Raw genomic sequence first — 14,320 nt, forward strand, 5'->3', positions numbered from 1 at the left:
TCCCACCACCATTTCAAGCACAGTTGATGAGGACACGAGAGAGAGCCTTCTTGGTGGCTGCCCCTAGATCCTGGAACTCCCTTCCCAGGGAACCATAATGGTCCTCTCCTTTGTTGTCCTTCAATCGGCAGGCTAAGACATTTTTATTCAGACAGGCTTTTAAAACAAAGTCTTTAAAAGTATGGTCTGGGGGTTGTAGTGTTTTATAGTGTACTGTTCTTAAATGCTTTTATTTTTTTTAAAACCTTTTTTTAAAGAGTGACCTGTTTTAATACTGTAGTAATTAATTCTATTTAAATTTATTTATTTAATTCTATTTTAATGCTCTCTTTTGTATGTTTTCATTGTACTGTTCTCTTAAATTGGAGCCCTGGTGCAGTGGTTAAATGCCTGTACTGCAGCCACTCACTCACAAACCATAAGGTTGTCAATACCAGCCAAGGGCTCTGGATTGACTCAGCCTGGCATCCTTCCGTAGATCACTAAAACGAGCACCCAGCTTGTTGGGGGCAATTGGCATACACTTTGTAAACCATTTAGTACATTGGTAAGTGGCACAGAAATGTACTTGCTATTGCTGTTGCTAAATTGTAAGCTGCTCTGAGTCCCAATTATTAATTTGGGGAGGGGGGAACAGGATAATAATAATAATCCCAACCACAACTCTAAACTGTGACCATCAAATGGGGGGGCACACACAATTATTTAATGGGGAAAATAAAATGAAAAATAAAGGTTCTCTCTTTTCAGTTTCTAAATAAATATATAACTTTAAAAATTATTAACATCTATTCAAACAATCTTGCTAATCTGGAGCTTCATGAAAGAAAACTACAGTAAACCACTGCAGTGGCATGACAGACAAAGACAGCACAACCACAAATGCAAGAAAATGAATGTCAGGCAGAAAAAAAAATACTGTATACAAAGAGGATTGTATTTAAGTAACTGGAAGTAGTTTTTTAAAAACTAAGGAAGTTGCCATACACAATGGCATTGTATTAACTAAACACTGATGAAGAGATTTAGAATCATAGAATCATAGAGTTGGAAGAGACCGCACGGGTCATCCAGTCCAACTCCCTGCCATGCAGGAAATCCAAATCAAAGTATTCCCGACAGATGGCCATCTAGCCTCTGCTTAAAGACCTCCAAGGAAGGAGATTCCATTTAACACTGAAACAGTTTTAATATATATATATATATTATATTATATTATATTATATTTAAGAAGAATTTTAATACATTTTACAAATGTATACAGTGAGCCCTTGGTATCCACTGGGGTTTGGTTCCAGGACCTTCTGTGGATACCAAAATCTGTGGGTGCTCAAGTCCCATTACATTCCAATGGCACAGTAAAATGGCATTCTTTATATAAAATAGCAAAATCAACATTGGCTTTTGGAAATTTATATGTTTTAAAATATTTTTAAGCCATGGATAGTTGAATCTGTGCAGAAAGCATCTGTGGATGTAGAGGGCTGCCTGTATTTTAATGTATTTTACTGCATTTTCTCATCAAGTAGCTACCAATTATTTAAAGTCAAATCAATGCGTATTTTTATTTAACCAGGCTCCATTATTATTATTATTATTATTATTATTATTATTATTATTATTATTATTATTAATTATTTGTATACCGCTTTTCCTTAGATCAAAGCGGTTTACAGACCGATAAAACCGTTACAACATCTCATAAAATAAATAAAATACAAAATACAAATTATATAAAATCTAAATACAGTCATTCAAGAGAGTAAGGCAGAGAGTCAATAGGATTGGGAGTGCACAACTTCATTTTTCATCAGGGAAGGCTAGACAGAAGAGGAAGGTTTTAAGCCTCTTTTTAAATGTTTCCAGGGGGTTCACAAGACGGAGCTCCTCGGGAAGACCATTCCAGATTTGTGGGGCCGCCACTGAAAAGACCATCTGGGATGTAACAACGTATTTGGAAGATGGAATTTCCAACAGGTTCTTAGTTAGCATTCAAAAACTCAGTGTAACTGAATTACCAAATTAAGACAAAGCAACATTTAATAATTTATTAAGAAAATCAGAAATATCAGAGATTACAACAATTGATTCCTCTTAAGACTGGGCTAAAAATTTAAGGCTTACAATGCTTTGACTCATGATCGTAAAACTATCAGCTATCAGGCAAAAAATCTGGGGACACACTATTATGAAATGGTTGCAGGTTAATTTTCCAATTGCCTTGAAAGTATATAGAATGTTGTTGTTTTTTATGTAAACAATTTTATTTGGTTGAATACTGTATATTACTTCTGAATGACTGTATTCTAGATGCTATTTAATATGATCCACATGCACATACAGTATATAAATTTTAGATTTCTTCAATCTCTTGCATGCATATACAGTCCACACACCCATTTCTTTTAACAGATTCTAAATAAAGACTTCCTTCTTTCCCATGTGTGTGCACATATATGTGTGGGTATTTTAGATTGTACACCTCTGGCAGAGCCAGCTTTTTTGTTATTTTACTTGTAAAGCACCATGCACATCAATGGACTATGTAAATAATGACAATGATAACAATACTTTTTATATTTCTTCAGCCAATGTCTTGCATGAATATAATCCCCCCCCCCCCAATTTATTTTCACAGACCCTAAAGAAGGCCATACAAATATTTCTTGGCTGAAATGTATAGGGCTACTTTGTATTTTTAATACATCCTGAGACTCAGAGGCTATGCAGACTGCCCCTAAGGGAAGGCCTGCCACCGCGTCCAACTGCGTCGGATCAGGGCCATGACAACCGCACACTGCAGCCCTGATCTGGCCTTTCCAGGGCGCAAAAGGGAACTGCAAAAAGTGGCTCCTTTTTGTGACCTGGAAAGGGCGCGATAGTCAGGGATCAGGAGAAAGGGATGTTCCCAGCCAAATTTGCTTCATTAAAGCACTGAAGCTCTGAGAGTTGTTTGAAATCCTAAGCAGTGATCATGTAGTTAAAACTTTTGAAATAACAGTGAAGAAAAGACTGAACATTTTCTTTCTAACCAAACCCCAAAGTGAATTATTTATAATCATTAAACAAGTCTCTTTCTATGTCCACTAATATGAAGCATTCAATTCTAATTCCTCACATTATCATTACTAGCACATTAACACTATTTAACTGATGGGAGGTTACCTGATTGTACTGCCATCATTTGAATCTCTGGTTCCAACAGTATCATATTGATTCCTTATCTCAAAAGGACCAATGAGAAATTCAGGAAAGATAGATTCAGACTCATTCAAGATTTCCTTTTTAAATGTAAGTCCTTTTGTGTTGTCACTAAAAACTGTTCTTTCTTCTAATCTATACAGTTCTCAAATGCTCCAAGTTGCAGGTAAAATTCAGAAACACACTACAAGCCCAGACATTCCAACAGGTTTGAGTTGTAAAGTTTGTAGCAAGCAAGGGTCCCACCAGGATTTTCCTTTTCTGAGAAGTGTCATTCTCCTACAATGTCTCCTGTCTGAGAAAGGAAGAGGTTGCTTGTGAACTCTTAAATTCCCCAGTGGACTATACTGATGAGGCAGTTCTCTTCCAGGAATCACAAGAACCACGTGATTCTAAACAGAGTCATTAACATAGCTTAAAATTTTTTGTGTCCAGCCCACATGAAGTGCAACAAGTACGACCCAGAACATTTGCAGATGAGAAAAACAGGCTGAGAAATTTACTAGTGTAATTCACACCCACTTCATTTGGCATTATCCAGAATGAGGTCTTTTGAAGTTGATTCCAGGGCAGTTTTCAAATATTTAATGAAGCAGAGCTTAGCAAAGTTATATACAAAGTTACATTTCTGAATTCTCAGTCATGCTGGCTGCTGGCCATCTGTATCATTATATTCCACAGTACAGCAATTTCTCCGATTACATTTTCAAAATCTCATTGTCCAAAGCTGTTCTACCAACATACTGTTTTATATGCAAACAGCATCCTGGAAGGATCACAAATGTAAAAAGAATGTACAAGATAGAACTATGATCTAACTTAGTTTGGTCTGCATAAAAATTTAAAAAATCATGAGCCAGACTACAACCCAAAGTCAGAAGTTCAAAATCAAATCTGATGGTTCAAGATGAGCCAAAAGCACTCCTTTATTTTAATAAGCTAAAACAGGCTTTCCCTAAGATCTTTTAACACTGTGGCCAGTTTTCAGAATTAAATGTATACAGTTCACATCTTTAACCTCCAAATTCCATTAATCTGTTAAAAACCACATCTGAGTTTATGGTATAAAAAATAATTTTAATCCCATGTTGTCAATTCCCAAAGAACAGGCCCAAAATTTTACAGCATGTTTCAAAGTGCTGCGTACACTGTATAGTCCAGTGGAAGCTCTCCATTACCTGAAGCATTAAGCTCATTTAATGAACTGCCTCAAGAGTAAAATTCCATACATTCCTAACATCTGAGTTTCTCCAGAATGTGTTCTTTTTCTGCAGTGAAAGTATATCAGCACAGGTCAACAAGCTACTGCAAGTTCTACTTTATCTGTTCCAATCAGTTATTTGACTAACAATGCACAACCTAAAGACTGAACTGGCCAGGAATGTGAAAGAACCAAGACAGACCCAGACTGATAACAATCATAGGTTTTATGGCCTTAGGCAAATAAAAGTACCATTTATGTTGACTAAAAACTGGGGAAATGAAAATCAAGGAAATGGTGATGTGATTTAATTGCAAGTGACAGAAAAATGCAAATAAAAGAAATAACATTGAAGAATATTTGATAAGAGCACCACACTTTAGGTCCAGAAACAAGCTGCTACCAAACAGCACAAACACTGCAAAGGAAAGTAAGACAGATAGTTTCAAGTCATTTTAAAGGGTGTACTGTTAGACATTCCCAGAGAAACAATGCTGTCACAAATGAATGAATAATCATTTAGTCACTTGGGAGATTCCTCCCCCATCTCCAAATAGAAAAGCAGTCTGAACAACTTAGATATGGGAATGTTCTTCTGGTAAAGATGTGGGCGGCCTACAATGGAAGTTTTTATTCTGTGTAGGGTGCATGGCTCCCCAGCCCAGGGATGCAGCACAGAACAAATAAACGTAGGTCATTATGTCTAAGTATTTTATTCAGCAGTAAGTGATCATGCCTAGCCCCAGAGGTAAATGAAAGGCCTTCCCTCCATCCTAACTGCCATTATTCTGGCCTCAGAGGGAGAGAAGAAGAGGCAGGTACAGCTCCACTGTGCCTAGCCTCAGAGGAAGACTAAAGGCCCTCCCTTCATTCCAACCAGGGCTGGGGAGTAGGAGTAAGAGGTTTTTACAGGAGTAGGAGTATGCAATAATAAAATATATTTGTTACTCCTTATTCCTATTACAGGTATATTGTATGTGCAAACACTAAAAACAATGTTATTATATTGCACTGGGGAAGGGACTGGGAGGCAAAGAGAGACACTTACACATACACACACCAGCCTTGCTAAGCAATTGGGGCTTTTCCCCAGGGCTGGGGAGTAGGAGTAAGAGTAAGGAATAAAGGAGTAAGAGGTTTTTATAAGAGTAGGAATGAGAATAACATTAAGAAAAAATATCTTACTCCAGGGTAGGACAAGGAATAACCCCAAAATCACCACTACTTCCCAGCCCTGATTCCAACTGCCACTGGCCTAGCCTGGAGGGGAGAAAGGATAAAGAAAACTGTTAACAGAATTAACCTTTCACTTGTTTGTTGTAGTTATTGTGTGCCTTCAGGTCACTTCTGACTTATGGTGACCCTAAAGAGAACTTATCATGAGATTTTCTGTGGCTGAGACTGTGTGATTTGCCCAAGGTCATCCAGTGTCTTTCCATGGCCATGCGGAGAATTGAACCCTGGTCTCCAGGGCCATAGTCCAATGATCAAACCTCTACACCACACTGGCTCTTGTGGGCTTTACAAATTAATCCCACTTTTGTGTGCATAATGGTTTGACCACCAGGAACCCTGGTGGCACAGTGGTGAAATGCCTGCACTGCAAGCCACTCACTCAAAACCATAAGGTTGCGAGTTCAATACTAGCCAGGGCCCAAGCTTGACTCAGGCTTGCATCCTTCCGAGGTCACTAAAATGAGTACCCAGCTTGTTGGGGGCAATTAGCTTACAGTTGTAAACTGCTTAGATATTGTTAGTTCAGTAGGAAGCTGTATATAAATGGTGCTGCTTTGTTTGTTTGAGCACTGGACTATGACTCTGGAGATCAGGGTTAGATTTCAGCTCAGTCATGAAACTCACTGGGTGCCCTTGGGCAAGTCACATGCTTTCAGCCTCAGGCAATAGAAAAGCTCCTCTGAAAACCCCATGATAACACTTTAGGGTTGCCATAAATTGGAAATGACTTAAAGGCACACAAAACACATACAGAATAACTTAAACTGCTCAGATTTTCACAATTCCTCCCACTTCCTGAGGTGCAAAGTATCAATTCAGAAAATTAACAAGTGTATAGGGAATAGGAAGAAAAACTGATAGAAACTATTTAAGTAAATTGGTACTAGGTCACAGGATTAAACCCAAATGCAGTAGACTCAATGAATCAATAGGAACTTGGCAAGTCAAAAGTTAAGTAAATTCAGATGATTTAATAATTTTACTGTAAAATGGAACTAACAAAATTGAATTTAAGCCAATGTGTTCTCTTCAAAACTCTACAATGAGTTGTCTGAAGACTAAGAACATTGAACTTGCCACATCAGCACAGACTATTGGGGATGGGGAATGACAACTATCTTCAGTTAAAAGTAGAAGTCCTGAATATTTCAGAGATTCCACAAAGCATATGATAGCACATCATGTTTTAATCACACTTAAGGAGCTGTCCTCTCCAAGTATGTTTAACACTTACTCCTAGCTATTGCTAAGCTTGTTGAACAAAAAGAGACACAAAATAGAAAAGGTGACATCTCTTTCTGGAAAAACTTTAGTTAGTTCTCATCTATAATCCCCACATACTTATCACTAAATAAGAATGGGAGAAAGAAATAGTACAATGATGTTGGTAAATAGCTGGCTATTCATGTTGATCATTGTTAGTCCACAAGAACTAGCAACAATCGGCATGGAATTGGTAAACATCTCGCCACGATTTGCAACTATTCAAGCCTATCCACCCAATCTTCTGTAAAGACATCATTCACTCTCCTATTCAGGATCAGAATATTATATCTTATAATTGTTTGACTGTACTGTTTTTAACTGTTTTAATGCTTGAAAATTATATGTTTTATTCTTGTATCTTATTGTTATTGTTGGGTTGTAATCCCACCTCGATCCACCTGGGAGATGCAGGAAAATATAAATAAATAAATTAATAAGAGATTATTATTATTATTATTATTATTATTATTATTATTATATTAATTGATACCAAACATCTGACAATAACAAGCTCATCTGTCTAGAAACACTCCAATATGTAAACTAGCTGTATAAACAGTTCCACAGTTGCAACAGAACACTATTTTTCAACTAAAGGAAACAAAAATTAAACTCCATAAAATTCTCTGTGTATAATTCAACTGAATAAATTGTACAAGTTATTTACCTATGACATCTGACACAGAGTTTGGTGTCTGTTTTTGCAACCTAATTGTAGCAAAAGCACAGCAGAAGTCTGCTTCACATCAATTGTTCTTCACATGCTATCAATCCTGTCTTGGAATGAACTCAATCTATGACTATAATTATATTTAATCTAACTCAATCTGAGAATGTAATGACACACAGTACAATTTTTGACATAATGAAGTAAACACATATGATGATGGTTAATGAGGTAAACATGTTGAATTAGGAAAACAATGAGGAATCCTCTTCTTCTATCACCAGAGTACGTATTTTGTCTATGGAACTAGAAATTGAAGCAATATAACGTACAAAAGCTGCCTGGAGGACAGCATTTTTAAAATAGGTGAATATATTTTTGCCAATTTACACTACTAAAAAAATTTATACTTGAATTGTATTCATTTGGCCGTTCAGTTTTTGTTGTACATTTCTAGTCCTAAAGTATTAAGAGTTAAGCAGATCAGGTAATTTTTTACTGCAAAGTAAACAATACTTAAAGAGAACCATATTCTGTATTAATATAAATACAATCATTTCAGATTTTGAGGCAGAAAAATGAACAGCTTCCAAGAACAATCTATATAACTGCTGCTACCAAAACACGTACGTACATTTAAAGCAAACTAAGAGTAAACCTGCCAGAAGGCCACCCAACATGCTGGGAACAGAAGAGTCCTCAAATAAATAAATAAATAAATAAATAAATAAATAAATAAATGGCAAGTCAAGGCAACATCTATTTGGTGTTTTAATGACTCTCTCTCCTGTCACTCCTAGCACATCCTCCCTATTACCCAATATAAAAGGTTAGTCATGTACAATGACAACTTCACCAGACAAGGTATGCTCAAGAGGCTATTTGATAAAAGTGTGAAAAGTTTGAACAATGAACTGAAACTCCCCTATCAGCAAAGTATGTCAGTGCTTGAAACAAAGAGGAAGTGATCACACCTACACAGCAAACATCTATGACCAGAGCAGCATATGAACTGTTTAATTACATACTCACAGCAATCCCATTCTGCACACCTCATTTTAAGAATTCAAATTCTGACTGAACTTTAGAATTTCCCAATATTAAGAGCTGTCTGACAGTGGGAAAGACTCCCCACCCCACGCAAAAGTAGTAGACTCTCTTTTGTTGGCAGTTTTTGAAGAAAGACTGCATGCCCACCTCTCAAGACATATTTTAGGAATATTTTAGGAATAGATTCCTTCACTGGCAGTGAGTTAAGACTAAATGGTTTTTGGTGTACCCTCCAACAGTATAATTTTATGGGTGCCTTCCCTTATAGCTGTGTCTTTAGGGGTTTTAGAAGAGAGTGGTTTCATATTTGAAGTTCCTGTATTTGCTGTTTATCCTGGATCTTTCAAAAACCCTCTGAATGAAAAGTACACTGTGATGGCCCTTTACCAGGTTCAGCTACTATTAATTACACTCATCCCTCCATATCTGCGGCTTTGATATTTGCGGCTTTGATAAATCACGGGTTTTATTAATATGTTCTCTCTAGGAATATCTAGGTCCTCCTGTGACACTCTAGGGTCATCTTTAACTAAAACCTGCACTGAAAGACCTAGAGATTCCTAAAGAGGAAACTCTACTAGGGATCTGTAGCTCCTCCAGTGTAGTTCTATGGTCAATGTCTGCCGGATGTTGATCACAAAGTTGCACTGGAGGACATAGAGATTCCTAGAGAGGTGTCCTCTCAGGTAAAAACACAAGTGTTTTTTTTATTTGCAGTTTTTCCATATTCATGGGGGTCTTGTGGCCCTAACCCTAGCGAATATGGAGAGACAAGTGTACTTGCAATAAACTGAGATTGCAGGAAATGGACCGGCTCCCAGGTAAAAAAAATTGGGAGAGCGAGTTTTAAGTTACTAGTGATCAGGAATTAAGCATCCACTTTGCCTATACACACACACACACCACATCCCCACAATTTAAATTCTTGACTGTTTCAGACAGGAAAAAGGAGGATCAGCATTGTGCATAAGGTCATATAGGAAACATCTCAATTCTATGCAAGTGGTAAAAGAAACCAAAATACACAAAGTACAGGAACTTCCTGCTATGGAAAAGGAAAGGAAGTAACTGATGTGTCCTGATTTAATCACATTCTTAAATGCTGAAAACATGCCAGTTTACATTTTAAAAATGTTTCACAATAAATGTGCCTCTTACCATATAAAACAGTCCCAATCTTCCAGTTTAAAAAACATACATCTATTTGGCTGAAAAGAACACACCGTTATACTTTGGTACTTAGACACACATCAAGATACTAATTTTCTCAATAATGTAGAGAAGAGCTCAATTTATTGATCTAGGGTGCAAATAATAAAATAAAGAGCAGTGGTTGTGATCTTTGCGGGGGGGGGAGCACATGAATTTATATAGATGTTTCAAAATAACTATGGTACAAAACATACAGCAAAAATAATCCAGTTTGAGATCACTTTAACTACCTTGGCTAAGCGCTAGGAAACCCTGGGAAATGTAGTTTATTGTGGCACCAGAGCTGACAAAGGTGGCTAAAAACCTCACAAAACTACAGTTCCCAGAATTCCCTAGCATTGAGCTGGGGCAGTTAAAGCTGTCTCAAACCAAATTATTTCTGCAGTGTGTTTGGAACCAAAGTCAGGCATGTTGCAGTTAAAGATTTTAAGGAGGACTTTTTAAAAAGGTTAGCAATATATAAAACCTTAAGGAAACTGATTTCATATTTAGAAGGAATTTAAATGTGATTGTGAATGTTTCTGAAGAAAACATGAGATAATTAAGATACAGTAACTAGTTTTCTTCCCTAGATAAATCATCTTGAAAACTCATGGTTCAAGAGCTAATAAATAGCTCATGTGCTGGCACATATTGAGGAACACATTTTCAGCCTTGTTCAGGTGTTATACCAGAACTAGATTGAACTGAACTGAACGTATCAAAGCACATTAGAAGTACCAGACATGTCAGCCCTGTCTCCCAATATTCCTATTCCTACTTCCTCAATAGAGCTGAAGAGGGCTTTTACTTATGTGAACTTACAATTCCATACACACAAGATTACAACTAAACATGATGGGGCAAGAGCTGGCAGATGCAGATACAATGAACATTACTCAAACTGATATCCTTTCTTGGGGGGAGGGTAACACCAGGAAAGGGCTGTTGTCTCTTTTAATTTATGTAAAAAAGAAATTGTGGCAAATACAGAAGTTGAGTGATTTTCAGATCACTCCCACGTGGCTTGGTGAAACTGGAATTCTAAGAAATTATCTGGTGTTCAGATTTACAAAAATGTGAGATGCATTTTAAAAACAACAACAATATTTTACTTTACAGATGATAACCACATGATTTCAACACAAGACTGTTGTGTTAGAGAAATAAGGCATAAGTGAGATAGATATTAGGAAAGATCTGTACAAAGGCATGACGAGGATAGAAACTTAAAACTGATAATTCACTATCTTAAACAAATATATAACACAAAGCAAGACAAGTTTTTGGAAGCTTGGCAACCTGCAAAAAGAAAACACACATACACACACAAAAACAACATTGCTATTACAATTTCCCTATTGTGCCACAATATGTAGAGAAATCTTGTACACCTTTGAAACTAACTGAAAGAAAGAAGTTGGCAGAATGAGCTTTCCAAGACTTCAGTTAACTTCCTCAGATGCTTTTGGTGGAGTGGACACCACAGATAGAACTATTAACAGGGCAGCAAGTTAAAACAATGACAGAAACATGACAGGAATTTTAAAGGTTTTATGGTGATGTCTATCAACCAGAAAACTCACATGAAGAGGACATCCAGTTTTTTTCCAAAGTTATCAATTATCTCAGTTTTCTGACCAAACAATCAGAGCACTAATGAATGCCTGAGGAAGTTTTATATTAGATATTAAATAAAAATAAAGCATCAAGTCTAGATGAGTCTAGTGGCAAACCTCTACCACTGCTGTATTGAGGAGGAGCTTGCACCTGTATTAAAAGAGCTTTTAAACTCCTGTTTGGGAAAAGGGCTGTTTCCTGACAGTTGGAACCATATTAAATTAGTCCCACTGTTTAAGGAAAAGAAGGCAGTTGGCTCATATAAACCAAATTCCCAGATTAATATTGGCTATAAAACCATGACTGCAATTTTTTTTTTAAGTAAACTAAATATAAAGTTACTATCTATTATACTAATCTTGGGCAAATCACATACTCTCAGCCTTAGAGGAAGACAAAGACAAAACTCCTATGAACAAATATTGCCAAGAAAACCCCACGACAGGTTCATCTTAGGGTTGTCATAAGTTGGAAGTGACTTCAGGGCACATAACACATTTACTGTCGTCCCTCCCAATTTGTGGGGGATCCATTCAGGGGCCTCCCAATCCAGAAAAACACAAATATTTGAGTCCCCACTGGTTACAATGGTGGTGTCCCCCCGCATACGCCGCTGTGCCCACGCCCACACCATTTTGTCCCTCCCTGCTTGCCGTCCACAAAGGAACAAAACCGCAGACTCCAAGTCTACAAATAGGGAGGGACTAGTGTACTAATCTAAATCCAACAGGTAATGGTTGAAAAAACTGTCAGAAAGCTGTTAATGTTTTCAATGATGCTCAGATAAAAATGAAGCACCAACCATATTATGGGGGGATACTGCTAAGAGTAAAAGGAGTACATTTAACAGTAAAATGGAAGGTTTTTGGTTTCAAACTGTGGAAGCCTTTACATCTCTCCTGATTTTATTAATATAATTAAAGCAATATAGCCTTATCACAACTGATCAATCAACCAAAACACTAAAAAGGAGAACTAAACTCTATTTCCATTTTTATTTACATTGATGATTGAGTATTTTGCAGTCTCAATCTATGTAACCACTTAAATCAAAGGTAAAAACAAAGGTAAAAATAAATGCAGCTCAGAATAAAACAATGAATGTGTATCACACAAGTAAATACAATAATAAAAGCTTTTATCTGTTTTTGTCACCTACTACCAAATAAACTCTGTTCCTGTTGAATATAAACTAAACAATGAAATAAATATTTTTCTCTATCTAAAACAGAAGGAGAAGAAAAGTCAACAGATGCAGTATGATCAGTATGAGAGTTATGACAGAGAGGCTCACACGTCTTTCATGTACATCAACAAGTTGAGACCCATCACACATTGGGTATTACAGTGCAATCCAAGATAAGGAAAACTTAGAATTCTATATATTTTCAGCATGGTAGACTTTACTGTTCTACTTACCATTCTTCCTCTCACTCAGTGGGGGAAGATTAGGGTTCCGGCCAGGATGGAGGCCTAAGGTCAGCTCGGGCTGCAAGGAGAGCTCCTGCAGCTCGTTGGCAACAGCTTCACTCTGTGGGCTTGGTGCCCCCGAGAGAGACACCACCAGCGTCTCATCTTCATTCTCGCCAGCCCCTCCTCCGTCCAGCCCATTTCCAGCAATGACGGAAGGGGGCAAACACAACACACCGGAGAAATCCACTTTGGCTTTCGTGATGGCAAACTGAAGAAGAAACAAACAAGAATTGAGATAGTGGTGTATCAATCATACTAGCCTTTCAGGTACAGCTTTTTTTCAATGTAGCTGTTTTTTCCAATGTATTTTACTGTAGTAAGATCAATACCAAGTAAGTCCACTAATCACTGGAGTTTTTAAAATTTTGATACACAAGTAAGCAACAGAGATATAGATGGCTTCCTTCTTCTGTTTTCTCTCTGTCACATTCATACCATTAATCCAAGATTAATTCTGCCTAGAAAAGTATGTCTATATGTACTCATCAATGTAACAAAACGGAAACACATTACAGTGGTACCTCGGGATACGAATTACCCAGCTTACGAATTTTTCGGGATACGAATAAATCCCATAGGGATTTATTGTTTCGGGTTACGAACGTTTTTTCGGGTTATGAAAAAACGCCGGCGCTGTTTTAAATGGAGCCGCGGCAGAGCCGCGGCTTTTTTTCCCATTAGCGCCTATGGCAATTCGGGTTACGAAGGTTTTCGGGTTACGAAATTAGCCGCGGAACGAATTAATTTTGTAACCCGAGGGAGCACTGTACTACTTGCTTGCTAAGAACAGATTCAAATGTTGAGCTTAGCTTTTTAAAGTCTTATGAAGTGACAAAGGGATGGACTGAATGCAGCAAGTAAGCAGAGGAGATACAGTTCTAAGAAGTGTCAGAATTTATTCAAGCCCCATGCATTTCAGAAACCAGCATTCCTTTCCTGAGGGATAATCAGCAACCTTCAAAATGAAATGCCTTAACTTCCTAGTCTCAGGGGCAATGGGCAACTAGTAAAAGTAAGCCTCTTAGCTTTCTTGTTGCTGCATTTGGGCAGAATATGCTAATTTGCCAGTTTTACATTACTACAGTTCATACTGCACCAATTAATCAACCTGTCTTTTTGAAGAGGAGCATATGAGAATAGTTATGTATGAGCTAATGAAAAAAAATGCAGTAAAATCAAGACAGAGTTCCTATATAACCTAGAAATAAAAGAACTAATTGTAGCCAGCAGCTAGAATCAAATGCTCTGTAAAGCTTTTCTTGAGAGAATACAATTAAAGGACTACTTTTTGAAACAATGAAAAACTTTCTAGATGTCTCTCACTTATTACCAAGAATACTAACCCACTCATAAACCAATACAAATTAATAGTGTATCACATTGTCCTTTCTTTCTTTCTACACAGAAAAGCAATT

General features: G+C 37.2%; 1 protein-coding gene across 5 annotated transcripts in view; it reads right to left on the minus strand.

Moving 5' to 3' along the window:
* The window catches only part of MRTFA (myocardin related transcription factor A), a 113,215-nt gene that overhangs the window by 59,518 nt on the left and 39,377 nt on the right, over positions 1-14,320 (minus strand). For 4 of the 5 annotated variants that reach the window (XM_042467457.1, XM_042467459.1, XM_042467461.1 and 1 more), the window contains exon 4: positions 12,852-13,113. In XM_042467457.1, the coding sequence (XP_042323391.1) occupies positions 12,852-13,113 (262 nt within the window). Of the gene's footprint in view, positions 1-3,165; positions 3,197-12,851; positions 13,114-14,320 lie in introns of those variants that run through there. The other variant, XM_042467462.1, reaches the window with a different exon arrangement.

The sequence above is a fragment of the Sceloporus undulatus genome, chromosome 5 (genome assembly GCF_019175285.1).
Source record: "Sceloporus undulatus isolate JIND9_A2432 ecotype Alabama chromosome 5, SceUnd_v1.1, whole genome shotgun sequence".
NCBI lineage: Eukaryota > Metazoa > Chordata > Lepidosauria > Squamata > Phrynosomatidae > Sceloporus > Sceloporus undulatus.